General features: G+C 43.3%; 8 protein-coding genes and 4 long non-coding RNA genes across 12 annotated transcripts; 4 read left to right on the forward strand and 8 right to left on the reverse strand.

Moving 5' to 3' along the window:
- Positions 1–4,633: 4,633 nt before the first annotated feature.
- LOC117186360 lies at positions 4,634–6,433 on the forward strand. Its single transcript, XR_004471462.1, has 2 exons — positions 4,634–5,656; positions 5,813–6,433. It is a non-coding gene; the product is annotated as an uncharacterized LOC117186360 (long non-coding RNA).
- Positions 6,112–7,064, reverse strand: LOC108152158 (1,2-dihydroxy-3-keto-5-methylthiopentene dioxygenase). The gene is made up of 5 exons (XM_017281278.2): positions 6,878–7,064; positions 6,727–6,804; positions 6,547–6,674; positions 6,390–6,483; positions 6,112–6,327 (listed from the first exon to the last, which is right to left on the reverse strand). Exons 1-5 carry the CDS (start codon positions 7,001–7,003, stop codon positions 6,190–6,192), a joined length of 564 nt encoding a protein of 187 aa, XP_017136767.1. The 5' UTR covers positions 7,004–7,064; the 3' UTR covers positions 6,112–6,189.
- Positions 7,065–7,161: 97 nt separating this feature from the next.
- On the reverse strand, positions 7,162–8,678 carry LOC108152157 (ankyrin repeat and MYND domain-containing protein 2). Its single transcript, XM_017281277.2, has 3 exons — positions 8,356–8,678; positions 7,519–8,292; positions 7,162–7,454 (listed from the first exon to the last, which is right to left on the reverse strand). Exons 1-3 carry the CDS (start codon positions 8,554–8,556, stop codon positions 7,218–7,220), a joined length of 1,212 nt encoding a protein of 403 aa, XP_017136766.2. The 5' UTR covers positions 8,557–8,678; the 3' UTR covers positions 7,162–7,217.
- Positions 8,679–9,828: 1,150 nt separating this feature from the next.
- LOC117186373 lies at positions 9,829–11,616 on the forward strand. Its single transcript, XR_004471471.1, has 2 exons — positions 9,829–10,839; positions 10,996–11,616. It is a non-coding gene; the product is annotated as an uncharacterized LOC117186373 (long non-coding RNA).
- Positions 11,295–12,247, reverse strand: LOC117186372 (1,2-dihydroxy-3-keto-5-methylthiopentene dioxygenase). The gene is made up of 5 exons (XM_033387084.1): positions 12,061–12,247; positions 11,910–11,987; positions 11,730–11,857; positions 11,573–11,666; positions 11,295–11,510 (listed from the first exon to the last, which is right to left on the reverse strand). The coding sequence occupies exons 1-5, from the start codon at positions 12,184–12,186 to the stop codon at positions 11,373–11,375; spliced, it is 564 nt and encodes a 187-aa protein (XP_033242975.1). The 5' UTR covers positions 12,187–12,247; the 3' UTR covers positions 11,295–11,372.
- A 97-nt stretch (positions 12,248–12,344) lies between these two features.
- Positions 12,345–13,868, reverse strand: LOC117186666 (ankyrin repeat and MYND domain-containing protein 2-like). Its single transcript, XM_033387706.1, has 3 exons — positions 13,539–13,868; positions 12,702–13,506; positions 12,345–12,637 (listed from the first exon to the last, which is right to left on the reverse strand). Exons 1-3 carry the CDS (start codon positions 13,736–13,738, stop codon positions 12,401–12,403), a joined length of 1,242 nt encoding a protein of 413 aa, XP_033243597.1. The 5' UTR covers positions 13,739–13,868; the 3' UTR covers positions 12,345–12,400.
- Positions 13,869–15,010: 1,142 nt separating this feature from the next.
- Positions 15,011–16,798, forward strand: LOC117186366. Its single transcript, XR_004471464.1, has 2 exons — positions 15,011–16,021; positions 16,178–16,798. It is a non-coding gene; the product is annotated as an uncharacterized LOC117186366 (long non-coding RNA).
- LOC117186365 (1,2-dihydroxy-3-keto-5-methylthiopentene dioxygenase) lies at positions 16,477–17,429 on the reverse strand. The gene is made up of 5 exons (XM_033387079.1): positions 17,243–17,429; positions 17,092–17,169; positions 16,912–17,039; positions 16,755–16,848; positions 16,477–16,692 (listed from the first exon to the last, which is right to left on the reverse strand). The coding sequence occupies exons 1-5, from the start codon at positions 17,366–17,368 to the stop codon at positions 16,555–16,557; spliced, it is 564 nt and encodes a 187-aa protein (XP_033242970.1). The 5' UTR covers positions 17,369–17,429; the 3' UTR covers positions 16,477–16,554.
- Positions 17,430–17,526: 97 nt separating this feature from the next.
- On the reverse strand, positions 17,527–19,040 carry LOC117186364 (ankyrin repeat and MYND domain-containing protein 2-like). Its single transcript, XM_033387078.1, has 3 exons — positions 18,721–19,040; positions 17,884–18,657; positions 17,527–17,819 (listed from the first exon to the last, which is right to left on the reverse strand). The coding sequence occupies exons 1-3, from the start codon at positions 18,919–18,921 to the stop codon at positions 17,583–17,585; spliced, it is 1,212 nt and encodes a 403-aa protein (XP_033242969.1). The 5' UTR covers positions 18,922–19,040; the 3' UTR covers positions 17,527–17,582.
- Positions 19,041–20,181: 1,141 nt separating this feature from the next.
- Positions 20,182–21,981, forward strand: LOC117186363. The gene is made up of 2 exons (XR_004471463.1): positions 20,182–21,204; positions 21,361–21,981. It is a non-coding gene; the product is annotated as an uncharacterized LOC117186363 (long non-coding RNA).
- On the reverse strand, positions 21,660–22,599 carry LOC117186362 (1,2-dihydroxy-3-keto-5-methylthiopentene dioxygenase-like). The gene is made up of 5 exons (XM_033387076.1): positions 22,426–22,599; positions 22,275–22,352; positions 22,095–22,222; positions 21,938–22,031; positions 21,660–21,875 (listed from the first exon to the last, which is right to left on the reverse strand). Exons 1-5 carry the CDS (start codon positions 22,549–22,551, stop codon positions 21,738–21,740), a joined length of 564 nt encoding a protein of 187 aa, XP_033242967.1. The 5' UTR covers positions 22,552–22,599; the 3' UTR covers positions 21,660–21,737.
- A 110-nt stretch (positions 22,600–22,709) lies between these two features.
- Positions 22,710–24,223, reverse strand: LOC117186361 (ankyrin repeat and MYND domain-containing protein 2-like). The gene is made up of 3 exons (XM_033387075.1): positions 23,904–24,223; positions 23,067–23,840; positions 22,710–23,002 (listed from the first exon to the last, which is right to left on the reverse strand). Exons 1-3 carry the CDS (start codon positions 24,102–24,104, stop codon positions 22,766–22,768), a joined length of 1,212 nt encoding a protein of 403 aa, XP_033242966.1. The 5' UTR covers positions 24,105–24,223; the 3' UTR covers positions 22,710–22,765.
- Positions 24,224–24,485: the final 262 nt, after the last annotated feature.

The following is a 24,485-nucleotide window of genomic DNA, read 5'->3' on the forward strand; positions in this document are numbered from 1 at the left end:
CAGCAAAAAAAAAAAACAACAAAAAAAAGATCCCAAGGAAGAAGGTAGGAGAAGAAGCCAGTGGTAAAGAGTGGGGTGGATAGAAGAGAAGTCAAACGAGGACAGTGGACAGAGGACGGGCGGAGGGGAGGAGAAGCCAAAGTTATGTAGAACAGGATTTGGGGGGGGGCCCGAATTACAGAGTCTTTTGCCCCATTTCATCCCTTTACAACACTAATAATTCGATCTGTAATGATCTGCGTAATCGCAATCGCAATCGTACGGCCAGGCCAAGGCGCTTGCATATTTTGATTCCTTGTTAACGCTGGATTCCGGCTTTGGCCCTGGTTTTCGTTGTCAACAGAGACCAGAGTTTCGGTGCATCCGCATCCGCATCCAATGCAAAAGCTTAGGCTTAGGTATAGCCCTGACCCCCTTGCCCGCCCATCTCTCAATCACTTCTCTCTCTCTCCCTCTCCCTCTCTCTCTCTTTCACACACTCTATCTTTCAACAATGGTGCTGGCATGGACGCTGCTGCATGCAACTATTGAAGCATGAACATGCAATTTATGTACAAACACACACATACATACATGCATACCTACAGACATACATACATACATATATATGTACACCAAACTATGAAATAAAGCAACAACAGCGATAGGCGACTGTACTTTTGATATAAAATCCACTCTCCATTCCATACATAGAAATCCAAACATCCAAACACACACACACACACACACACACACAACACACACAAACTTACCGTACGGGGGGATACATATAGAGAAATCACCCCCCAAACCCCCACCTCCTCTTCTATGGACACCCACTTGGAGAGCTCTGTTTAGTTTTAGTTGCGCTTTAAACTGCATTTCGGCTTGCTGTTTTGTTGTTGTAAGCTCAGTACATAGAGGAGCATGGCACGAGAGAGTGTCGTGTGTACCAGAGCAGGAGGAGGGGGGGTGGGTGAGCGAACGGCTGATACAGGAGTGAGGTGGAGGTGGAAGCGGAGGCGGGGGCCACATGCCAATGTGTTACTGTGTGTGGTGTTCCAACAATTCGCATTTCTGTTTCAGCAAACGAAACAGAAAACAACTGCAATATGTGATGATGGAATGGAATGAATCCAGTATGCAACACTACCTCCTTTGCAGACCCCGCCCCACCCCCCCCCCCCCCCCCACACCCTCAATAACACTCCATATACAATCTTTCATGCACTTGGATTGACCCTGGCCGACTGCCATTAGCTTGAAACTGTAAAAGAAACCCTAACCTAAATTGAAAGAAATCTTGGTCTCTGCAGCCGGTAGGGTGGAGGGGGAGCGCACTGGCGCTGCTTACGCATGCAGTCGTTGCGTCAAAGTCGAGTTCTGCTCCACTTGCACCAACAACACCAACAACATGCTGAACAAGACGAGAATTTCGGATATCGGTGTTCTCTCACACCTATGCATGCGCAGGTACAAGCACAGGTACATATGTATGTGTATGCATGTATGGATGTTTTATGGAAGTGTGTATACCCAATGCAGAGCCGATACAGAATGCTCTGATTACACTACAGAATATTTTGATAGACTTCAGTATTTGTTTACACCGCCGAGGCAGCTCTAGAAGACCACCAAGAACTTTATTAAATAAAGTATTAAGTATTAAGGTTTAGGTAAAACTACTACTACTACTACTATTCCCAATTAACCATGCACTTTTGGAGAGCTTTTTCATAGCTGCAAGCCGATTAAAACTAATAGTGAAAAAAGAATAACCAAATTATTTTCAGAAATTCTTCCTCCAGGGATGCTTTATTATTGAATTATTTGTCTGTTGCCTTGGTGTCTTTCAATAGTATGTTTCTGGATCGCTCAGTTCAGTTTCCTTGGGGCATAGCAATTGTTAACCTATTAAACATTTTCCTCAAGTTCAAGCCCATAAAATGTTTCCCGTCTTCAGCCAGGAACTCTTAGTCATGCGACGAAGATTATGTGATTTATTTAGCTAATGCCAACGACACTGCGAACTAGTTCCCCCGACTTGAATAGTTCTCAGACTCCTACAACAACGGTGCTGCTGTCGCTAGCTGGAAATGCGGGTCTGGGTCGCCATCGAGACGGCACGGGACGGTACGAGACGAGACGATGCGAGACGAGACGAACGGAGGGAGGGACGTAGAGAATGCAGTAGCACATAAAGAATGCCAAAATAAGTTTAAAACTAACGACGTGCAGCGTGTGAGTGGGAGCAGCATAACAAGTGCTGCTGACAGAGAGAAAGATAGTGGAAGAGAGAGCGAGAGCAAGGTGGTTATGTCTACATGTGCCTGTGTGTGTGTGTTTGTGTGTGTGTGTATTTTGGAGCATGCAACTTTTCGTGCTGTTTGCCAAAATGCGTTCGTTACCCGGCTACGGCACGGCGGCACGCATTCCCGAAACATAGCCACGACTGTGCTAGTGGAGGGAAGGGAGCCAGTGAGAGCAGGGGAAACCCGAAAGAGGGAGCAAGAGAGAAAGAGAGACGAAGGCAGGCAGGCAGGCAGGCAGGCATTGAGAGAGAGCCATGTTGGCGAACAAGTGCAGGCTGGTGTACGTGTGTGCGTGGGGTCATTCTCGAAAACGTTCAAGTGTTGCAAAGCGCCCAAAAGTGCGTGCGGGTAATTAGCCAAGTTTGCAATCGTACGTACCCAAGAAAAGTTCATTAACACACTTAATATGCAAGAGCAGAGGCCCGCTCATTCATGGCAGCTGCAGATACATTTCAGGGCACCGCAAATGTGTGTAGATAACGGAACGACAAGACTACCCCCTCGCGACCAGTCAAGCAGCGCAGCGGCAGATACAATAGAAAAAAAAAAAAAAACACAATCGCCTAAGCCATGGCGTCACGGCGACGACGCTGGCACCGACAGCGGCAGACAGACAAACGCCAAAAGCTGTAAAAATTGTCAATATTTAGGAGGAGGTGGAGGAGGGAAAAGTTGGAGCTTTGGCGAAATAATGCGCGAGAGTTAAAGAAGAACGCCGACTGCGGCAGAGCATTTTTAACGAGCACACACACATACACACATGCATGCATACGGGGAGACGCCGACGCCGGCCGCAGCAGCAGCAGACCGGTTGAGGTTAAATTGGATAGTTGAAGCAAAGGAGAGAGAGAGCAAGCAAGAGAGTGGAGATGGAATGGAGTGTGGGGCGCTGCTTGCTCTCGCATACATATTGAATTTTTTTTCCTTTCGGCGTAATGAAAATTTTAGCAAAAGACGATGGGGAGGGGGTGAAACTTACCCGCGTGGAGAGCAAAAATCCGTTATTGCTGTGGGTGCTACTGCTGCCGCTGCTGCTGCTACCTCTGCGTCCAGCCTGGGAGTTGATATTAATTTTCCACTTGCACAAAAATAAACAATCACTTATGCAAAGAACTGGTACTGATATTTTCCTCGACTTTTATGGAAGAAAATTTCACTTTTTTGTGTTGCGCTAATTTCTTCTTATTTACTTGCGGGTGTGTATGTACATACGTATATACGTCAGATGCACTCATACAGCTAAGAGTGGCGGCGCGCTTATTCTGGAATATATGTATTTCGGACGGCCGTGTTAAACACCAATACACTTGCACCACGCACTGCTGACGTCGCTGCTGTTGTTGCGACTTCCTCCAAATACAAATATTTTATCGGCAACGAACACGATTTATTTAAATATCTATGTCATATATTGACTTTTTTCACAATTTGTTTACGATTTCAGAGAGTGAGAGAGACCAACAAACATGCACTTGTAGAGCTCATTTTGTTGGCAATAGATAACAATTTTATTATATTTAATTTATTGTTTATTGTTTTCGCGGCGTGCCCAGAGTGGGAGGAAAAAAATAGTTACTCCACGTTTGGAAAATTTCGGAAAATATTGTTGTGGCCGCGGCCGGAGCAAAAAAAAAAAGGTTAAAGGCTGCTCTCTATATACTTATTTAGTTGTATTTTCTTTACAACGACGCGCAGCAACGGCTCGGTTCAAAAAATTTTGAGAATTTGATAATATGTGGGTAGTGATGTAAAAACACATCGAGCATCGATGTTTTTTGCCGATATTTACCGATGTTTTCCGGTGTTTTTGCCTGTACCGATGTTGAGCGATGCATCGATGTTTTGCAAAACATCGATCAATTAATTTAAAATCTGTAAGCAGCAACGCAGCAATACCAAAGTAAGTAAACATATTTGACTTAAAATGAATCAAATTTACTATAGATGGTATACATTTGTTTAAATATGAAACTGGGAACGCCAGTTTGAAACATCGGTCATACATCGATGCATCGAAGAATCAATCCGACGTATCAATCCAACATCGATACAATATACCGTCCGACCCTCAGAAATATACCGAAACATACCGCCTCCTTTTCAAAATATACCGTAAATATACTGACGAATTCAAGTTCTATTTTACATATTCCTCGTTTTCGATATTCCGACGAATATTACTAGCTATATAGAACATTTAGCCATGCCCACATAATTTTATCCGATTGATAAATCACTTTCCTACAAGAATGGTTAAATTTAAGTTCTCATCTTTATTGGATTGTTCAAAAAAGGGTCAACAACCATGCTCACAAAACTAATGTTTTTACATGGTAATTACACGCTGACTACACATGTTCTACATTTTTATGTAATATTCAAAAGTGACACCTGAAACGCGTACGTTTAGACGTTTTTTCATATAAGCCCAATGGAAGCGCCAGTGTGAAAACCGTCCGTTATCCACTTTTGGACATGTATTTTTTCCGACATTTTTGAAAAGCTTAGATTTTCACAGCAAACGATCAGAAACTCGATGTTGTTCCCGAATTAGAATTCGATGTGGCCTGGGACATGGCTCTATGTGACATATCTACATTGGTGCATGGGGCAAGAGGGTGAGGCCATATAGCGTCCTTGATACGATATACGGTCTGACTCTCAGTAATATAATGGAATATACCTTCTCATTTATTAATATACCGTAAATATACCACCCTACTTAAGCAAGTAAGCCGCGGACTATTGTATTGTATATTCTTATATCCTTCCATTTACTTACCAACCAAAATTTCCACGATATCTTTCATCTGAACTTCCAAAAATTTAATCATATTCGTGGAGTGTATTGTAATACCCACTGTTTAATCGTTCTCTATCCATGATCGGAAATCATTTTTCTCGATTTGGACATTCTGTCCAATGTAACTGGATATCTGGGCCCCTCAGCCCGGAACACAAAGTTTTATCCGAGTAATAAATCAATTTCTATACAATACTGGCTAATTTGAACGATCCACTTTATTAAATAGCTCAGAATATTAGGTTTCAACAAAAAAATCCTTTTTTTACATGGCAACTACACGGTAACTACACACTTGCCACATATCAACAACATATTTACGGAGTATGCTTTTTTATACAACCATACAAACCATAAGCTGCAAAATTGCGTTGAAAAAGCTTTCACTTGTGTCTGCATTCATTGAACCCTTAACTCTGTAATATCTTTCCCTAGGGTAAGCGGAATGAAGCTCATTCCCTTGCTATGTTTCGGGACACTGCTGCTATCAATACTATCGACTAGATAATCGCTAGCACTGCGCGCCAAAGTGGAATTTTTTGAATGTGAATAAGTGACAAGGGTATGAATGAAATCCAGTGGAATAAATTGGGAAAAACCATATCTATCAGATTGCCGAACGGATCATTAATAAAGCCAGAACGAACATATGAAATTGCAAATAATTTTCCCCTTAAACGCGCCTACCCATTCTTTCACTCTCTCTGTCTCTTCGTAGAGCATGTTGCGCCCCTGGCGGAGGGAAGCGAGATAGCAGCAAAGCAGGTGTTGGTGTGAGAAGTGAAAAAGAGAGAGACAGACGTAGCGGAATAACTAACCATCGGGGTTCCTCTCCTTCTCTCTATGTGTTTTATGTTAAAGAGATCCCCCTCACCAGAGTATCCATCAAATTAATTCGTCCCGTTTGCAAACAGCGAAACAGAGGGATGGAGAGTATGCGGCAGTCATCGGCTCCGAGATTCATTCCGGGACTTACTTATATTCTCGCTTGTGGCAATTAAAATTTTTTTAAACCAGTAGAATTTTAGTTGAAGGTTTAATATTTATACAAATTTAAAAATACACATAAGTTGGTATATATGTATAAAATGCACATTAGACCTGGTTTAATTGCACAAAACTCTCAGCTTGATGCTTCAGGTAGGACTTGCGGCAATCCAAATCATCTGCGGGACGATTATGTGGGGTCCAGACGGGTTCTCCAACGAAATACCGACGGGCTTTGATAAAGTTCTATGGGGATACGAGAGTAACGATTAGAAAACAATAATTTTGCCATAAGGAATGCAATTTACATTAGAGTCCAACGTGAAACGATGGTAGATACCCGCCGGAATAATAATCAAATCTCCTTTAACCACTTGTATTCTCAGCCACTGCTCCTCGTTGCTGAAACGACGAAAAATTACCATTTTGAGCAAATTCCGAATAAACAGTCGCTAGATAACCTACTCGCGGACATCGAAGTAGCCCGATCCATCCAATACCAAACGTATCTCCTCGTCCGTATGCAGATGTTCCGTAAAAAAGTTCTTCAGCTTATTGGCGTAGTCCGGAAGGCACTTCTCCGAGCAGGTGATCTGCAACGAAGAGGAGATTAACAGGTGCTCTCTAAACGGACTCAGATCTTGCCTCATCATCGTAGGTATAGCCACGTTTGGCCCGCAGCTCCCCTAGAATCGCGTCGTTTTGGTAATCGTCAGCGTTGATCTGCCGGAAAGAAACGATCGTTTAAGATAAGCTTACTTCAAGGTCAGTCCAAAGTAAATGGAATCACACATGCCTTGAAATATTCCACGCCCGTCTTCTGGTACAGTTCAGGAAGCTCCAGATAGTCCGGCGGACTGCGATGATGCTCCAGTCGCTGATCGGTCTCCTGCTCGTCGTCCATAAACCATACTTTCACCATTTTTTAATAATAAATATTTATTTCTTGATTGTCCTCTTAACATGAGCAGTGCTCTAAAGCAGAGAAATCCGTCAGTGCTGTAAAACTCTGCGTGGTAGCAGGTCTGTTAGGAGTAACATTGGTCTGTAAATTTGAATGAATAACAGATGTGTAAGAGCTTCATGTTTTTATAGTAAATATATTTCCATTAAAAAAGAAACACTTGACATAGCGATTACGCCGACAGCTTGGATAGCTGCTCCTGCAGCTCTGAGGTATCAATGGGCCCCTTCGACTGGACCTGGGTCGTGGCTCCAGCCAGCGAGGCGGCCAAGAGTCGGGCACAGCTCTTCTTGTGCATGAACCAGTGCAGACGCTGGCACTCCCGATCGCAATACTGCACCGCCTTGCACTTGGAGCACTTCTTGTCAGGCTTCTCTTGTCCACAGGTGCTGCAGTAGCTGGTTTCGTCCTGCAAAATGCCAAATGTTGAGCGATTGGAATGCTTTTCAATGAGAACAACAGATAAAACCCACCACAAAGCCGCGCATTCCGTTGATGGCATTGCGGAGGATAACCAGTGCCGGCGGGGCATCCTTGCCTCCAAATTGGGTGGCTATCTGCCTGAAGATGGTGCACTCCCGCACGGGAAACTCCCGCGCACACTCCCTTAACGTGTACTCCACGTAGTCCAGCTGGCCCTGTTTGTTTTCCTTAAGCACCCGCTTCACGAACAGCTCGATAAAGTCGTTCTTGTTTACCTCCGGCTCGCCTCCGCCAGTCTTCTCCTTGTGTTGCGCCTTGAACTGCTCCTCACAGCGGATCAGCTCTGCCACGATCCAGCCCTGGTAGTGGAACTTGAAGGCCAGAAGCTCGTTCATGTCGTGTGTCTTCTGCATCTCCTTCTCGCACATTAGTGCCAGGGTTTTGCGCAGGTTGCTCAGTATCCTGAGAAGTCCTAGGGACTGGGCGTTCAGTGCGATTCTCACGGGATGCAGATTGATTTCGATGACAAAGGTGTGAAAGGCTGATAGCAGCGCAGGCGGAATTAACGGCTCCGTTTGCTGGCCGTGCGCCTGTGTGTAGTACTCCAGTCCAGATCGGGTAATATAGTTGTTAATTGTCTCCACGCAGGCATGGTTTCCCACGAAGGCGGCCATCTGTGAGGCGGTGCGCGAGACGCTGTTGATGCTGCTCGGATTGATGCCGGCATCCAGCAGCTGGCGGCACACGTCAGTGCTGCCGGACAGGGCCGCAAAGTGCAAAGGTGTATAGTCGGTCCCATGCTGATTCAAGTGGACATCGGCGCCCTGTTGGGGGAAAAGGGTGGTGTTTGAGAGATCATTCCGCTACTGCGATGTGGACAAACTCACCATGCCTAGCAGTATTTGCACAGCCTCTTTGTTGCCTTTGAAGCTCGCACACGCCAGAAGCGACATGCCCGTGACGTCCACAAAGTTAACGTCCTTCAGCTGGCAGAACAGCTGCGTGAACCCACTCTTGTCATTCTTGGCTATGCGCTCCAGCAGCAGTTGTATATCGTCCAGTTGGGAGCTCTTGCTGTACGCGGCCATATCGAGTGGGGTTTATTTCCTATTTGCAAGGATTTTAGTCAGAAAAATGAACAAAATTGAAGGAAAATTCACGGTTTCCAGCGTGCAGTAGAAATAGCGATGGGATGTAAGAAGTGCGATAGTTCAGAGCCTTACAGCACTGTTTCTATTTAAAAGTATTGATATATGTGATAGATGCATCAACATCTCAAACTGCCGCGAACATTCGAAAACTTAATATTTTTCACGGCAGTAAACGAAATAATATGTTCACCGTAATTGATTTTTAATCAGTGATTTTTAAACAGTATTATTAGCTAGCTAAGACTCTCATCTCTGAAAATATAATTTTATGAAGAATAAAATATTTCGAATGGTGGGAATTGATGAGATTTTTGTCCTATTTTGTATATTCCATTTATTCTAAATAGGTAAAAAACAGAAGATAACAATTTTATTATATTTAATTTATTGTTTTCGCGGCGTGCCCAGAGTGGGAGGAAAAAAATAGTTACTCCACGTTTGGAAAATTTCGGAAAATATTGTTGTGGCCGCGGCCGGAGCAAAAAAAAAAAGGTTAAAGGCTGCTCTCTATATACTTATTTAGTTGTATTTTCTTTACAACGACGCGCAGCAACCGCTCGGTTCAAAAAATTTTGAGAATTTGATAATATGTGGGTAGTGATGTAAAAACACATCGAGCATCGATGTTTTTTGCCGATATTTACCGATGTTTTCCGGTGTTTTTGCCTGTACCGATGTTGAGCGATGCATCGATGTTTTGCAAAACATCGATCAATTAATTTAAAATCTGTAAGCAGCAACGCAGCAATACCAAAGTAAGTAAACATATTTGACTTAAAATGAATCAAATTTACTATAGATGGTATACATTTGTTTAAATATGAAACTGGGAACGCCAGTTTGAAACATCGGTCATACATCGATGCATCGAAGAATCAATCCGACGTATCAATCCAACATCGATACAATATACCGTCCGACCCTCAGAAATATACCGAAACATACCGCCTCCTTTTCAAAATATACCGTAAATATACTGACGAATTCAAGTTCTATTTTACATATTCCTCGTTTTCGATATTCCGACGAATATTACTAGCTATATAGAACATTTAGCCATGCCCACATAATTTTATCCGATTGATAAATCACTTTCCTACAAGAATGGTTAAATTTAAGTTCTCATCTTTATTGGATTGTTCAAAAAAGGGTCAACAACCATGCTCACAAAACTAATGTTTTTACATGGTAGTTACACGCTGACTACACATGTTCTACATTTTTATGTAATATTCAAAAGTGACACCTGAAACGCGTACGTTTAGACGTTTTTTCATATAAGCCCAATGGAAGCGCCAGTGTGAAAACCGTCCGTTATCCACTTTTGGACATGTATTTTTTCCGACATTTTTGAAAAGCTTAGATTTTCACAGCAAACGATCAGAAACTCGATGTTGTTCCCGAATTAGAATTCGATGTGGCCTGGGACATGGCTCTATGTGACATATCTACATTGGTGCATGGGGCAAGAGGGTGAGGCCATATAGCGTCCTTGATACGATATACGGTCTGACTCTCAGTAATATAATGGAATATACCTTCTCATTTATTAATATACCGTAAATATACCACCCTACTTAAGCAAGTAAGCCGCGGACTATTGTATTGTATATTCTTATATCCTTCCATTTACTTACCAACCAAAATTTCCACGATATCTTTCATCTGAACTTCCAAAAATTTAATCATATTCGTGGAGTGTATTGTAATACCCACTGTTTAATCGTTCTCTATCCATGATCGGAAATCATTTTTCTCGATTTGGACATTCTGTCCAATGTAACTGGATATCTGGGCCCCTCAGCCCGGAACACAAAGTTTTATCCGAGTAATAAATCAATTTCTATACAATACTGGCTAATTTGAACGATCCACTTTATTAAATAGCTCAGAATATTAGGTTTCAACAAAAAAATCCTTTTTTTACATGGCAACTACACGGTAACTACACACTTGCCACATATCAACAACATATTTACGGAGTATGCTTTTTTATACAACCATACAAACCATAAGCTGCAAAATTGCGTTGAAAAAGCTTTCACTTGTGTCTGCATTCATTGAACCCTTAACTCTGTAATATCTTTCCCTAGGGTAAGCGGAATGAAGCTCATTCCCTTGCTATGTTTCGGGACACTGCTGCTATCAATACTATCGACTAGATAATCGCTAGCACTGCGCGCCAAAGTGGAATTTTTTGAATGTGAATAAGTGACAAGGGTATGAATGAAATCCAGTGGAATAAATTGGGAAAAACCATATCTATCAGATTGCCGAACGGATCATTAATAAAGCCAGAACGAACATATGAAATTGCAAATAATTTTCCCCTTAAACGCGCCTACCCATTCTTTCACTCTCTCTGTCTCTTCGTAGAGCATGTTGCGCCCCTGGCGGAGGGAAGCGAGATAGCAGCAAAGCAGGTGTTGGTGTGAGAAGTGAAAAAGAGAGAGACAGACGTAGCGGAATAACTAACCATCGGGGTTCCTCTCCTTCTCTCTATGTGTTTTATGTTAAAGAGATCCCCCTCACCAGAGTATCCATCAAATTAATTCGTCCCGTTTGCAAACAGCGAAACAGAGGGATGGAGAGTATGCGGCAGTCATCGGCTCCGAGATTCATTCCGGGACTTACTTATATTCTCGCTTGTGGCAATTAAAATTTTTTTAAACCAGTAGAATTTTAGTTGAAGGTTTAATATTTATACAAATTTAAAAATACACATAAGTTGGTATATATGTATAAAATGCACATTAGACCTGGTTTAATTGCACAAAACTCTCAGCTTGATGCTTCAGGTAGGACTTGCGGCAATCCAAATCATCTGCGGGACGATTATGTGGGGTCCAGACGGGTTCTCCAACGAAATACCGACGGGCTTTGATAAAGTTCTATGGGGATACGAGAGTAACGATTAGAAAACAATAATTTTGCCATAAGGAATGCAATTTACATTAGAGTCCAACGTGAAACGATGGTAGATACCCGCCGGAATAATAATCAAATCTCCTTTAACCACTTGTATTCTCAGCCACTGCTCCTCGTTGCTGAAACGACGAAAAATTACCATTTTGAGCAAATTCCGAATAAACAGTCGCTAGATAACCTACTCGCGGACATCGAAGTAGCCCGATCCATCCAATACCAAACGTATCTCCTCGTCCGTATGCAGATGTTCCGTAAAAAAGTTCTTCAGCTTATTGGCGTAGTCCGGAAGGCACTTCTCCGAGCAGGTGATCTGCAACGAAGAGGAGATTAACAGGTGCTCTCTAAACGGACTCAGATCTTGCCTCATCATCGTAGGTATAGCCACGTTTGGCCCGCAGCTCCCCTAGAATCGCGTCGTTTTGGTAATCGTCAGCGTTGATCTGCCGGAAAGAAACGATCGTTTAAGATAAGCTTACTTCAAGGTCAGTCCAAAGTAAATGGAATCACACATGCCTTGAAATATTCCACGCCCGTCTTCTGGTACAGTTCAGGAAGCTCCAGATAGTCCGGCGGACTGCGATGATGCTCCAGTCGCTGATCGGTCTCCTGCTCGTCGTCCATAAACCATACTTTCACCATTTTTTAATAATAAATATTTATTTCTTGATTGTCCTCTTAACATGAGCAGTGCTCTAAAGCAGAGAAATCCGTCAGTGCTGTAAAACTCTGCGTGGTAGCAGGTCTGTTAGGAGTAACATTGGTCTGTAAATTTGAATGAATAACAGATGTGTAAGAGCTTCATGTTTTTATAGTAAATATATTTCCATTAAAAAAGAAACACTTGACATAGCGATTACGCCGACAGCTTGGATAGCTGCTCCTGCAGCTCTGAGGTATCAATGGGCCCCTTCGACTGGACCTGGGTCGTGGCTCCAGCCAGCGAGGCGGCCAAGAGTCGGGCACAGCTCTTCTTGTGCATGAACCAGTGCAGACGCTGGCACTCCCGATCGCAATACTGCACCGCCTTGCACTTGGAGCACTTCTTGTCAGGCTTCTCTTGTCCACAGGTGCTGCAGTAGCTGGTTTCGTCCTGCAAAATGCCAAATGTTGAGCGATTGGAATGCTTTTCAATGAGAACAACAGATAAAACCCACCACAAAGCCGCGCATTCCGTTGATGGCATTGCGGAGGATAACCAGTGCCGGCGGGGCATCCTTGCCTCCAAATTGGGTGGCTATCTGCCTGAAGATGGTGCACTCCCGCACGGGAAACTCCCGCGCACACTCCCTTAACGTGTACTCCACGTAGTCCAGCTGGCCCTGTTTGTTTTCCTTAAGCACCCGCTTCACGAACAGCTCGATAAAGTCGTTCTTGTTTACCTCCGGCTCGCCTCCGCCAGTCTTCTCCTTGTGTTGCGCCTTGAACTGCTCCTCACAGCGGATCAGCTCTGCCACGATCCAGCCCTGGTAGTGGAACTTGAAGGCCAGAAGCTCGTTCATGTCGTGTGTCTTCTGCATCTCCTTCTCGCACATTAGTGCCAGGGTTTTGCGCAGGTTGCTCAGTATCCTGAGAAGTCCTAGGGACTGGGCGTTCAGTGCGATTCTCACGGGATGCAGATTGATTTCGATGACAAAGGTGTGAAAGGCTGATAGCAGCGCAGGCGGAATTAACGGCTCCGTTTGCTGGCCGTGCGCCTGTGTGTAGTACTCCAGTCCAGATCGGGTAATATAGTTGTTAATTGTCTCCACGCAGGCATGGTTTCCCACGAAGGCGGCCATCTGTGAGGCGGTGCGCGAGACGCTGTTGATGCTGCTCGGATTGATGCCGGCATCCAGCAGCTGGCGGCACACGTCAGTGCTGCCGGACAGGGCCGCAAAGTGCAAAGGTGTATAGTCGGTCCCATGCTGATTCAAGTGGACATCGGCGCCCTGTTGGGGGAAAAGGGTGGTGTTTGAGAGATCATTCCGCTACTGCGATGTGGACAAACTCACCATGCTAGCAGTATTTGCACAGCCTCTTTGTTGCCTTTGAAGCTCGCACACGCCAGAAGCGACATGCCCGTGACGTCCACAAAGTTAACGTCCTTCAGCTGGCAGAACAGCTGCGTGAACCCACTCTTGTCATTCTTGGCTATGCGCTCCAGCAGCAGTTGTATATCGTCCAGTTGGGAGCTCTTGCTGTACGCGGCCATATCGAGTGGGGTTTATTTCCTATTTGCAAGGATTTTAGTCAGAAAAATGAACAAAATTGAAGGAAAATTCACGGTTTCCAGCGTGCAGTAGAAATAGCGATGGGATGTAAGAAGTGCGATAGTTCAGAGCCTTACAGCACTGTTTCTATTTAAAAGTATTGATATATGTGATAGATGCATCAACATCTCAAACTGCCGCGAACATTCGAAAACTTAATATTTTTCACGGCAGTAAACGAAATAATATGTTCACCGTAATTGATTTTTAATCAGTGATTTTTAAACAGTATTATTAGCTAGCTAAGACTCTCATCTCTGAAAATATAATTTTATGAAGAATAAAATATTTCGAATGGTGGGAATTGATGAGATTTTTGTCCTATTTTGTATATTCCATTTATTCTAAATAGGTAAAAAACAGAAGATAACAATTTTATTATATTTAATTTATTGTTTTCGCGGCGTGCCCAGAGTGGGAGGAAAAAAATAGTTACTCCACGTTTGGAAAATTTCGGAAAATATTGTTGTGGCCGCGGCCGGAGCAAAAAAAAAAAGGTTAAAGGCTGCTCTCTATATACTTATTTAGTTGTATTTTCTTTACAACGACGCGCAGCAACCGCTCGGTTCAAAAAATTTTGAGAATTTGATAATATGTGGGTAGTGATGTAAAAACACATCGAGCATCGATGTTTTTTGCCGATATTTACCGATGTTTTCCGGTGTTTTTGCCTGTACCGATGTTGAGCGATGCATCGATGTTTTGCAAAACATCGATCAATTAATTTAAAATCTGTAAGCAGCAACGCAGCAATACCAAAGTAAGTAAACATATTTGACTTAAAATGAATCAAATTTACTATAGATGGTATACATTTGTTTAAATATGAAACTGGGAACGCCAGTTTGAAACATCGGTCATACATCGATGCATCGAAGAATCAATCCGACGTATCAATCCAACATCGATACAATATACCGTCCGACCCTCAGAAATATACCGAAACATACCGCCTCCTTTTCAAAATATACCGTAAATATACTGACGAATTCAAGTTCTATTTTACATATTCCTCGTTTTCGATATTCCGACGAATATTACTAGCTATATAGAACATTTAGCCATGCCCACATAATTTTATCCGATTGATAAATCACTTTCCTACAAGAATGGTTAAATTTAAGTTCTCATCTTTATTGGATTGTTCAAAAAAGGGTCAACAACCATGCTCACAAAACTAATGTTTTTACATGGTAGTTACACGCTGACTACACATGTTCTACATTTTTATGTAATATTCAAAAGTGACACCTGAAACGCGTACGTTTAGACGTTTTTTCATATAAGCCCAATGGAAGCGCCAGTGTGAAAACCGTCCGTTATCCACTTTTGGACATGTATTTTTTCCGACATTTTTGAAAAGCTTAGATTTTCACAGCAAACGATCAGAAACTCGATGTTGTTCCCGAATTAGAATTCGATGTGGCCTGGGACATGGCTCTATGTGACATATCTACATTGGTGCATGGGGCAAGAGGGTGAGGCCATATAGCGTCCTTGATACGATATACGGTCTGACTCTCAGTAATATAATGGAATATACCTTCTCATTTATTAATATACCGTAAATATACCACCCTACTTAAGCAAGTAAGCCGCGGACTATTGTATTGTATATTCTTATATCCTTCCATTTACTTACCAACCAAAATTTCCACGATATCTTTCATCTGAACTTCCAAAAATTTAATCATATTCGTGGAGTGTATTGTAATACCCACTGTTTAATCGTTCTCTATCCATGATCGGAAATCATTTTTCTCGATTTGGACATTCTGTCCAATGTAACTGGATATCTGGGCCCCTCAGCCCGGAACACAAAGTTTTATCCGAGTAATAAATCAATTTCTATACAATACTGGCTAATTTGAACGATCCACTTTATTAAATAGCTCAGAATATTAGGTTTCAACAAAAAAATCCTTTTTTTACATGGCAACTACACGGTAACTACACACTTGCCACATATCAACAACATATTTACGGAGTATGCTTTTTTATACAACCATACAAACCATAAGCTGCAAAATTGCGTTGAAAAAGCTTTCACTTGTGTCTGCATTCATTGAACCCTTAACTCTGTAATATCTTTCCCTAGGGTAAGCGGAATGAAGCTCATTCCCTTGCTATGTTTCGGGACACTGCTGCTATCAATACTATCGACTAGATAATCGCTAGCACTGCGCGCCAAAGTGGAATTTTTTGAATGTGAATAAGTGACAAGGGTATGAATGAAATCCAGTGGAATAAATTGGGAAAAACCATATCTATCAGATTGCCGAACGGATCATTAATAAAGCCAGAACGAACATATGAAATTGCAAATAATTTTCCCCTTAAACGCGCCTACCCATTCTTTCACTCTCTCTGTCTCTTCGTAGAGCATGTTGCGCCCCTGGCGGAGGGAAGCGAGATAGCAGCAAAGCAGGTGTTGGTGTGAGAAGTGAAAAAGAGAGAGACAGACGTAGCGGAATAACTAACCATCGGGGTTCCTCTCCTTCTCTCTATGTGTTTTATGTTAAAGAGATCCCCCTCACCAGAGTATCCATCAAATTAATTCGTCCCGTTTGCAAACAGCGAAACAGAGGGATGGAGAGTATGCGGCAGTCATCGGCTCCGAGATTCATTCCGGGACTTACTTATATTCTCGCTTGTGGCAATTAAAATTTTTTTAAACCAGTAGAATTTTAGTTGAAGGTTTAATATTTATACAAATTTAAAAATACACATAAGTTGGTATATATGTATAAAATGCACATTAGACCTGGTTTAATTGCACAAAACTCTCAGCTTGATGCTTCAGGTAGGACTTGCGGCAATCCAAATCATCTGCGGGACGATTATGTGGGGTCCAGACGGGTTCTCCAACGAAATACCGACGGGCTTTGATAAAGTTCTATGGGGATACGAGAGTAACGATTAGAAAACAATAATTTTGCCATAAGGAATGCAATTTACATTAGAGTCCAACGTGAAACGATGGTAGATACCCGCCGGAATAATAATCAAATCTCCTTTAACCACTTGTATTCTCAGCCACTGCTCCTCGTTGCTGAAACGACGAAAAATTACCATTTTGAGCAAATTCCGAATAAACAGTCGCTAGATAACCTACTCGCGGACATCGAAGTAGCCCGATCCATCCAATACCAAACGTATCTCCTCGTCCGTATGCAGATGTTCCGTAAAAAAGTTCTTCAGCTTATTGGCGTAGTCCGGAAGGCACTTCTCCGAGCAGGTGATCTGCAACGAAGAGGAGATTAACAGGTGCTCTCTAAACGGACTCAGATCTTGCCTCATCATCGTAGGTATAGCCACGTTTGGCCCGCAGCTCCCCTAGAATCGCGTCGTTTTGGTAATCGTCAGCGTTGATCTGCCGGAAAGAAACGATCGTTTAAGATAAGCTTACTTCAAGGTCAGTCCAAAGTAAATGGAATCACACATGCCTTGAAATATTCCACGCCCGTCTTCTGGTACAGTTCAGGAAGCTCCAGATAGTCCGGCGGACTGCGATGATGCTCCAGTCGCTGATCGGTCTCCTGCTCGTCGTCCATAAACCATACTTTCACCATTTTTTAATAATAAATATTTATTTCTTGATTGTCCTCTTAACATGAGCAGTGCTCTAAAGCAGAGAAATCCGTCAGTGCTGTAAAACTCTGCGTGGTAGCAGGTCTGTTAGGAGTAACATTGGTCTGTAAATTTGAATGAATAACAGATGTGTAAGAGCTTCATGTTTTTATAGTAAATATATTTCCATTAAAAAAGAAACACTTGTCATAGCGATTACGCCGACAGCTTGGATAGCTGCTCCTGCAGCTCTGAGGTATCAATGGGCCCCTTCGACTGGACCTGGGTCGTGGCTCCAGCCAGCGAGGCGGCCAAGAGTCGGGCACAGCTCTTCTTGTGCATGAACCAGTGCAGACGCTGGCACTCCCGATCGCAATACTGCACCGCCTTGCACTTGGAGCACTTCTTGTCAGGCTTCTCTTGTCCACAGGTGCTGCAGTAGCTGGTTTCGTCCTGCAAAATGCCAAATGTTGAGCGATTGGAATGCTTTTCAATGAGAACAACAGATAAAACCCACCACAAAGCCGCGCATTCCGTTGATGGCATTGCGGAGGATAACCAGTGCCGGCGGGGCATCCTTGCCTCCAAATTGGGTGGCTATCTGCCTGAAGATGGTGCACTCCCGCACGGGAAACTCCCGCGCACACTCCCTTAACGTGTACTCCACGTAGTCCAGCTGGCCCTGTTCGTTTTCCTTAAGCACCCGCTTCACGAACAGCTCGATAAAGTCGTTCTTGTTTACCTCCGGCTCGCCTCCGCCAGTCTTCTCCTTGTGTTGCGCCTTGAACTGCTCCTCACAGCGGATCAGCTCTGCCACGATCCAGCCCTGGTAGTGGAACTTGAAGGCCAGAAGCTCGTTCATGTCGTGTGTCTTCTGCATCTCCTTCTCGCACATTAGTGCCAGGGTTTTGCGCAGGTTGCTCAGTATCCTGAGAAGTCCTAGGGACTGGGCGTTCAGTGCGATTCTCACGGGATGCAGATTGATTTCGATGACAAAGGTGTGAAAGGCTGATAGCAGCGCAGGCGGAATTAACGGCTCCGTTTGCTGGCCGTGCGCCTGTGTGTAGTACTCCAGTCCAGATCGGGTAATATAGTTGTTAATTGTCTCCACGCAGGCATGGTTTCCCACGAAGGCGGCCATCTGTGAGGCGGTGCGCGAGACGCTGTTGATGCTGCTCGGATTGATGCCGGCATCCAGCAGCTGGCGGCACACGTCAGTGCTGCCGGACAGGGCCGCAAAGTGCAAAGGTGTATAGTCGGTCCCATGCTGATTCAAGTGGACATCGGCGCCCTGTTGGGGGAAAAGGGTGGTGTTTGGGAGATCATTCCGCTACTGCGATGTGGACAAACTCACCATGTCTAGCAGTATTTGCACAGCCTCTTTGTTGCCTTTGAAGCTCGCACACGCCAGAAGCGACATGCCCGTGTCGTCCACAAAGTTAACGTCCTTCAGCTGGCTGAACAGCTGCGTGAACCCACTCTTGTCATTCTTGGCTATGCGCTCCAGCAGCAGTTGTATATCGTCCAGTTGGGAGCTCTTGCTGTACGCGGCCATATCGAGTGGGGTTTATTTCCTATTTGCAAGGATTTTAGTCAGAAAAATGAACAAAATTGAAGGAAAATTCACGGTTTCCAGCGTGCAGTAGAAATAGCGATGGGATGTAAGAAGTGCGATAGTTCAGAGCCTTACAGCACTGTTTCTATTTAAAAGTATTGATATATGTGATAGATGCATCAACATCTCAAACTGCCGCGAACATTCGAAAACTTAATATTTTTCACGGCAGTAAACGAAATAATATGTTCACCGTAATTGATTTTTAATCAGTGATTTTTAAACAGTATTATTAGCTAGCTAAGACTCTCATCTCTGAAAATATAATTTTATGAAGAATAAAATATTTCGAATGGTGGGAATTGATGAGATTTTTGTCCTATTTTGTATATTCCATTTATTCTAAATAGGTAAAAAACAGAAGATAACAATTTTATTATATTTAATTTATTGTTTTCGCGGCGTGCCCAGAGTGGGAGGAAAAAAATAGTTACTCCACGTTTGGAAAATTTCGGAAAATATTGTTGTGGCCGCGGCCGGAGCAAAAAAAAAAAGGTTAAAGGCTGCTCTCTATATACTTATTTAGTTGTATTTTCTTTACAACGACGCGCAGCAACCGCTCGGTTCAAAAAATTTTGAGAATTTGATAATATGTGGGTAGTGATGTAAAAACACATCGAGCATCGATGTTTTTTGCCGATATTTACCGATGTTTTCCGGTGTTTTTGCCTGTACCGATGTTGAGCGATGCATCGATGTTTTGCAAAACATCGATCAATTAATTTAAAATCTGTAAGCAGCAACGCAGCAATACCAAAGTAAGTAAACATATTTGACTTAAAATGAATCAAATTTACTATAGATGGTATACATTTGTTTAAATATGAAACTGGGAACGCCAGTTTGAAACATCGGTCATACATCGATGCATCGAAGAATCAATCCGACGTATCAATCCAACATCGATACAATATACCGTCCGACCCTCAGAAATATACCGAAACATACCGCCTCCTTTTCAAAATATACCGTAAATATACTGACGAATTCAAGTTCTATTTTACATATTCCTCGTTTTCGATATTCCGACGAATATTACTAGCTATATAGAACATTTAGCCATGCCCACATAATTTTATCCGATTGATAAATCACTTTCCTACAAGAATGGTTAAATTTAAGTTCTCATCTTTATTGGATTGTTCAAAAAAGGGTCAACAACCATGCTCACAAAACTAATGTTTTTACATGGTAATTACACGCTGACTACACATGTTCTACATTTTTATGTAATATTCAAAAGTGACACCTGAAACGCGTACGTTTAGACGTTTTTTCATATAAGCCCAATGGAAGCGCCAGTGTGAAAACCGTCCGTTATCCACTTTTGGACATGTATTTTTTCCGACATTTTTGAAAAGCTTAGATTTTCACAGCAAACGATCAGAAACTCGATGTTGTTCCCGAATTAGAATTCGATGTGGCCTGGGACATGGCTCTATGTGACATATCTACATTGGTGCATGGGGCAAGAGGGTGAGGCCATATAGCGTCCTTGATACGATATACGGTCTGACTCTCAGTAATATAATGGAATATACCTTCTCATTTATTAATATACCGTAAATATACCACCCTACTTAAGCAAGTAAGCCGCGGACTATTGTATTGTATATTCTTATATCCTTCCATTTACTTACCAACCAAAATTTCCACGATATCTTTCATCTGAACTTCCAAAAATTTAATCATATTCGTGGAGTGTATTGTAATACCCACTGTTTAATCGTTCTCTATCCATGATCGGAAATCATTTTTCTCGATTTGGACATTCTGTCCAATGTAACTGGATATCTGGGCCCCTCAGCCCGGAACACAAAGTTTTATCCGAGTAATAAATCAATTTCTATACAATACTGGCTAATTTGAACGATCCACTTTATTAAATAGCTCAGAATATTAGGTTTCAACAAAAAAATCCTTTTTTTACATGGCAACTACACGGTAACTACACACTTGCCACATATCAACAACATATTTACGGAGTATGCTTTTTTATACAACCATACAAACCATAAGCTGCAAAATTGCGTTGAAAAAGCTTTCACTTGTGTCTGCATTCATTGAACCCTTAACTCTGTAATATCTTTACCTAGGGTAAGCGGAATGAAGCTCATTCCGTTGCTATGTTTCGGGACACTGCTGCTATCAATACTATCGACTAGATAATCGCTAGCACTGCGCGCCAAAGTGGAATTTTTTGAATGTGAATAAGTGACAAGGGTATGAATGAAATCCAGTGGAATAAATTGGGAAAAACCATATCTATCAGATTGCCGAACGGATCATTAATAAAGCCAGAACGAACATATGAAATTGCAAATAATTTTCCCCTTAAACGCGCCTACCCATTCTTTCACTCTCTCTGTCTCTTCGTAGAGCATGTTGCGCCCCTGGCGGAGGGAAGCGAGATAGCAGCAAAGCAGGTGTTGGTGTGAGAAGTGAAAAAGAGAGAGACAGACGTAGCGGAATAACTAACCATCGGGGTTCCTCTCCTTCTCTCTATGTGTTTTATGTTAAAGAGATCCCCCTCACCAGAGTATCCATCAAATTAATTCGTCCCGTTTGCAAACAGCGAAACAGAGGGATGGAGAGTATGCGGCAGTCATCGGCTCCGAGATTCATTCCGGGACTTACTTATATTCTCGCTTGTGGCAATTAAAATTTTTTTAAACCAGTAGAATTTTAGTTGAAGGTTTAATATTTATACAAATTTAAAAATACACATAAGTTGGTATATATGTATAAAATGCACATTAGACCTGGTTTAATTGCACAAAACTCTCAGCTTGATGCTTCAGGTAGGACTTGCGGCAATCCAAATCATCTGCGGGACGATTATGTGGGGTCCAGACGGGTTCTCCAACGAAATACCGACGGGCTTTGATAAAGTTCTATGGGGATACGAGAGTAACGATTAGAAAACAATAATTTTGCCATAAGGAATGCAATTTACATTAGAGTCCAACGTGAAACGATGGTAGATACCCGCCGGAATAATAATCAAATCTCCTTTAACCACTTGTATTCTCAGCCACTGCTCCTCGTTGCTGAAACGACGAAAAATTACCATTTTGAGCAAATTCCGAATAAACAGTCGCTAGATAACCTACTCGCGGACATCGAAGTAGCCCGATCCATCCAATACCAAACGTATCTCCTCGTCCGTATGCAGATGTTCCGTAAAAAAGTTCTTCAGCTTATTGGCGTAGTCCGGAAGGCACTTCTCCGAGCAGGTGATCTGCAACGAAGAGGAGATTAACAGGTGCTCTCTAAACGGACTCAGATCTTGCCTCATCATCGTAGGTATAGCCACGTTTGGCCCGCAGCTCCCCTAGAATCGCGTCGTTTTGGTAATCGTCAGCGTTGATCTGCCGGAAAGAAACGATCGTTTAAGATAAGCTTACTTCAAGGTCAGTCCAAAGTAAATGGAATCACACATGCCTTGAAATATTCCACGCCCGTCTTCTGGTACAGTTCAGGAAGCTCCAGATAGTCCGGCGGACTGCGATGATGCTCCAGTCGCTGATCGGTCGCCTGCTCGTCGTCCATAAACCATACTTTCACCATTTTTTAATAATAAATATTTATTTCTTGATTGTCCTCTTAACATGAGCAGTGCTCTAAAGCAGAGAAATCCGTCAGTGCTGTAAAACTCTGCGTGGTAGCAGGTCTGTTAGGAGTAACATTGGTCTGTAAATTTGAATGAATAACAGATGTGTAAGAGCTTCATGTTTTTATAGTAAATATATTTCCATTAAAAAAGAAACACTTGACATAGCGATTACGCCGACAGCTTGGATAGCTGCTCCTGCAGCTCTGAGGTATCAATGGGCCCCTTCGACTGGACCTGGGTCGTGGCTCCAGCCAGCGAGGCGGCCAAGAGTCGGGCACAGCTCTTCTTGTGCATGAACCAGTGCAGACGCTGGCACTCCCGATCGCAATACTGCACCGCCTTGCACTTGGAGCACTTCTTGTCAGGCTTCTCTTGTCCACAGGTGCTGCAGTAGCTGGTTTCGTCCTGCAAAATGCCAAATGTTGAGCGATTGGAATGCTTTTCAATGAGAACAACAGATAAAACCCACCACAAAGCCGCGCATTCCGTTGATGGCATTGCGGAGGATAACCAGTGCCGGCGGGGCATCCTTGCCTCCAAATTGGGTGGCTATCTGCCTGAAGATGGTGCACTCCCGCACGGGAAACTCCCGCGCACACTCCCTTAACGTGTACTCCACGTAGTCCAGCTGGCCCTGTTCGTTTTCCTTAAGCACCCGCTTCACGAACAGCTCGATAAAGTCGTTCTTGTTTACCTCCGGCTCGCCTCCGCCAGTCTTCTCCTTGTGTTGCGCCTTGAACTGCTCCTCACAGCGGATCAGCTCTGCCACGATCCAGCCCTGGTAGTGGAACTTGAAGGCCAGAAGCTCGTTCATGTCGTGTGTCTTCTGCATCTCCTTCTCGCACATTAGTGCCAGGGTTTTGCGCAGGTTGCTCAGTATCCTGAGAAGTCCTAGGGACTGGGCGTTCAGTGCGATTCTCACGGGATGCAGATTGATTTCGATGACAAAGGTGTGAAAGGCTGATAGCAGCGCAGGCGGAATTAACGGCTCCGTTTGCTGGCCGTGCGCCTGTGTGTAGTACTCCAGTCCAGATCGGGTAATATAGTTGTTAATTGTCTCCACGCAGGCATGGTTTCCCACGAAGGCGGCCATCTGTGAGGCGGTGCGCGAGACGCTGTTGATGCTGCTCGGATTGATGCCGGCATCCAGCAGCTGGCGGCACACGTCAGTGCTGCCGGACAGGGCCGCAAAGTGCAAAGGTGTATAGTCGGTCCCATGCTGATTCAAGTGGACATCGGCGCCCTGTTGGGGGAAAAGGGTGGTGTTTGGGAGATCATTCCGCTACTGCGATGTGGACAAACTCACCATGTCTAGCAGTATTTGCACAGCCTCTTTGTTGCCTTTGAAGCTCGCACACGCCAGAAGCGACATGCCCGTGTCGTCCACAAAGTTAACGTCCTTCAGCTGGCTGAACAGCTGCGTGAACCCACTCTTGTCATTCTTGGCTATGCGCTCCAGCAGCAGTTGTATATCGTCCAGTTGGGAGCTCTTGCTGTACGCGGCCATATCGAGTGGGGTTTATTTCCTATTTGCAAGGATTTTAGTCAGAAAAATGAACAAAATTGAAGGAAAATTCACGGTTTCCAGCGTGCAGTAGAAATAGCGATGGGATGTAAGAAGTGCGATAGTTCAGAGCCTTACAGCACTGTTTCTATTTAAAAGTATTGATATATGTGATAGATGCATCAACATCTCAAACTGCCGCGAACATTCGAAAACTTAATATTTTTCACGGCAGTAAACGAAATAATATGTTCACCGTAATTGATTTTTAATCAGTGATTTTTAAACAGTATTATTAGCTAGCTAAGACTCTCATCTCTGAAAATATAATTTTATGAAGAATAAAATATTTCGAATGGTGGGAATTGATGAGATTTTTGTCCT

The sequence above is a fragment of the Drosophila miranda genome, chromosome XR, assembly GCF_003369915.1.
Source record: "Drosophila miranda strain MSH22 chromosome XR, D.miranda_PacBio2.1, whole genome shotgun sequence".
NCBI lineage: Eukaryota > Metazoa > Arthropoda > Insecta > Diptera > Drosophilidae > Drosophila > Drosophila miranda.

What these genes read in the sequence shown, in the direction of transcription:
- LOC117186364 (XM_033387078.1), bottom strand. Translation starts at nt 18,921, where the DNA reads ATGGCCGCGTACAGCAAGAGCTCCCAACTGGACGATATACAACTGCTG. An exon ending in TGCAAATACTGCTAGACATG is followed by an intron (nt 18,658 to 18,720) that starts GTGAGTTTGTCC and finishes TTCCCCCAACAG; the next exon opens with GGCGCCGATGTCCACTTGAA. An exon ending in ACGGAATGCGCGGCTTTGTG is followed by an intron (nt 17,820 to 17,883) that starts GTGGGTTTTATC and finishes GGCATTTTGCAG; the next exon opens with GACGAAACCAGCTACTGCAG.
- LOC117186361 (XM_033387075.1), bottom strand. Translation starts at nt 24,104, where the DNA reads ATGGCCGCGTACAGCAAGAGCTCCCAACTGGACGATATACAACTGCTG. An exon ending in TGCAAATACTGCTAGACATG is followed by an intron (nt 23,841 to 23,903) that starts GTGAGTTTGTCC and finishes TTCCCCCAACAG; the next exon opens with GGCGCCGATGTCCACTTGAA. An exon ending in ACGGAATGCGCGGCTTTGTG is followed by an intron (nt 23,003 to 23,066) that starts GTGGGTTTTATC and finishes GGCATTTTGCAG; the next exon opens with GACGAAACCAGCTACTGCAG.
- LOC108152158 (XM_017281278.2), bottom strand. Translation starts at nt 7,003, where the DNA reads ATGGTGAAAGTATGGTTTATGGACGACGAGCAGGAGACCGATCAGCGA. An exon ending in GCTATACCTACGATGATGAG is followed by an intron (nt 6,675 to 6,726) that starts GCAAGATCTGAG and finishes TCTTCGTTGCAG; the next exon opens with ATCACCTGCTCGGAGAAGTG. An exon ending in GTTTCACGTTGGACTCTAAT is followed by an intron (nt 6,328 to 6,389) that starts GTAAATTGCATT and finishes GTATCCCCATAG; the next exon opens with AACTTTATCAAAGCCCGTCG.
- LOC108152157 (XM_017281277.2), bottom strand. Translation starts at nt 8,556, where the DNA reads ATGGCCGCGTACAGCAAGAGCTCCCAACTGGACGATATACAACTGCTG. An exon ending in TGCAAATACTGCTAGGCATG is followed by an intron (nt 8,293 to 8,355) that starts GTGAGTTTGTCC and finishes TTCCCCCAACAG; the next exon opens with GGCGCCGATGTCCACTTGAA. An exon ending in ACGGAATGCGCGGCTTTGTG is followed by an intron (nt 7,455 to 7,518) that starts GTGGGTTTTATC and finishes GGCATTTTGCAG; the next exon opens with GACGAAACCAGCTACTGCAG.
- LOC117186372 (XM_033387084.1), bottom strand. Translation starts at nt 12,186, where the DNA reads ATGGTGAAAGTATGGTTTATGGACGACGAGCAGGAGACCGATCAGCGA. An exon ending in GCTATACCTACGATGATGAG is followed by an intron (nt 11,858 to 11,909) that starts GCAAGATCTGAG and finishes TCTTCGTTGCAG; the next exon opens with ATCACCTGCTCGGAGAAGTG. An exon ending in GTTTCACGTTGGACTCTAAT is followed by an intron (nt 11,511 to 11,572) that starts GTAAATTGCATT and finishes GTATCCCCATAG; the next exon opens with AACTTTATCAAAGCCCGTCG.
- LOC117186666 (XM_033387706.1), bottom strand. Translation starts at nt 13,738, where the DNA reads ATGGCCGCGTACAGCAAGAGCTCCCAACTGGACGATATACAACTGCTG. An exon ending in GTGCAAATACTGCTAGCATG is followed by an intron (nt 13,507 to 13,538) that starts GTGAGTTTGTCC and finishes GTAGCGGAATGA; the next exon opens with TCTCTCAAACACCACCCTTT. An exon ending in ACGGAATGCGCGGCTTTGTG is followed by an intron (nt 12,638 to 12,701) that starts GTGGGTTTTATC and finishes GGCATTTTGCAG; the next exon opens with GACGAAACCAGCTACTGCAG.
- LOC117186362 (XM_033387076.1), bottom strand. Translation starts at nt 22,551, where the DNA reads ATGGTGAAAGTATGGTTTATGGACGACGAGCAGGCGACCGATCAGCGA. An exon ending in GCTATACCTACGATGATGAG is followed by an intron (nt 22,223 to 22,274) that starts GCAAGATCTGAG and finishes TCTTCGTTGCAG; the next exon opens with ATCACCTGCTCGGAGAAGTG. An exon ending in GTTTCACGTTGGACTCTAAT is followed by an intron (nt 21,876 to 21,937) that starts GTAAATTGCATT and finishes GTATCCCCATAG; the next exon opens with AACTTTATCAAAGCCCGTCG.
- LOC117186365 (XM_033387079.1), bottom strand. Translation starts at nt 17,368, where the DNA reads ATGGTGAAAGTATGGTTTATGGACGACGAGCAGGAGACCGATCAGCGA. An exon ending in GGCTACTTCGATGTCCGCGA is followed by an intron (nt 16,849 to 16,911) that starts GTAGGTTATCTA and finishes TCGTCGTTTCAG; the next exon opens with CAACGAGGAGCAGTGGCTGA. An exon ending in GTTTCACGTTGGACTCTAAT is followed by an intron (nt 16,693 to 16,754) that starts GTAAATTGCATT and finishes GTATCCCCATAG; the next exon opens with AACTTTATCAAAGCCCGTCG.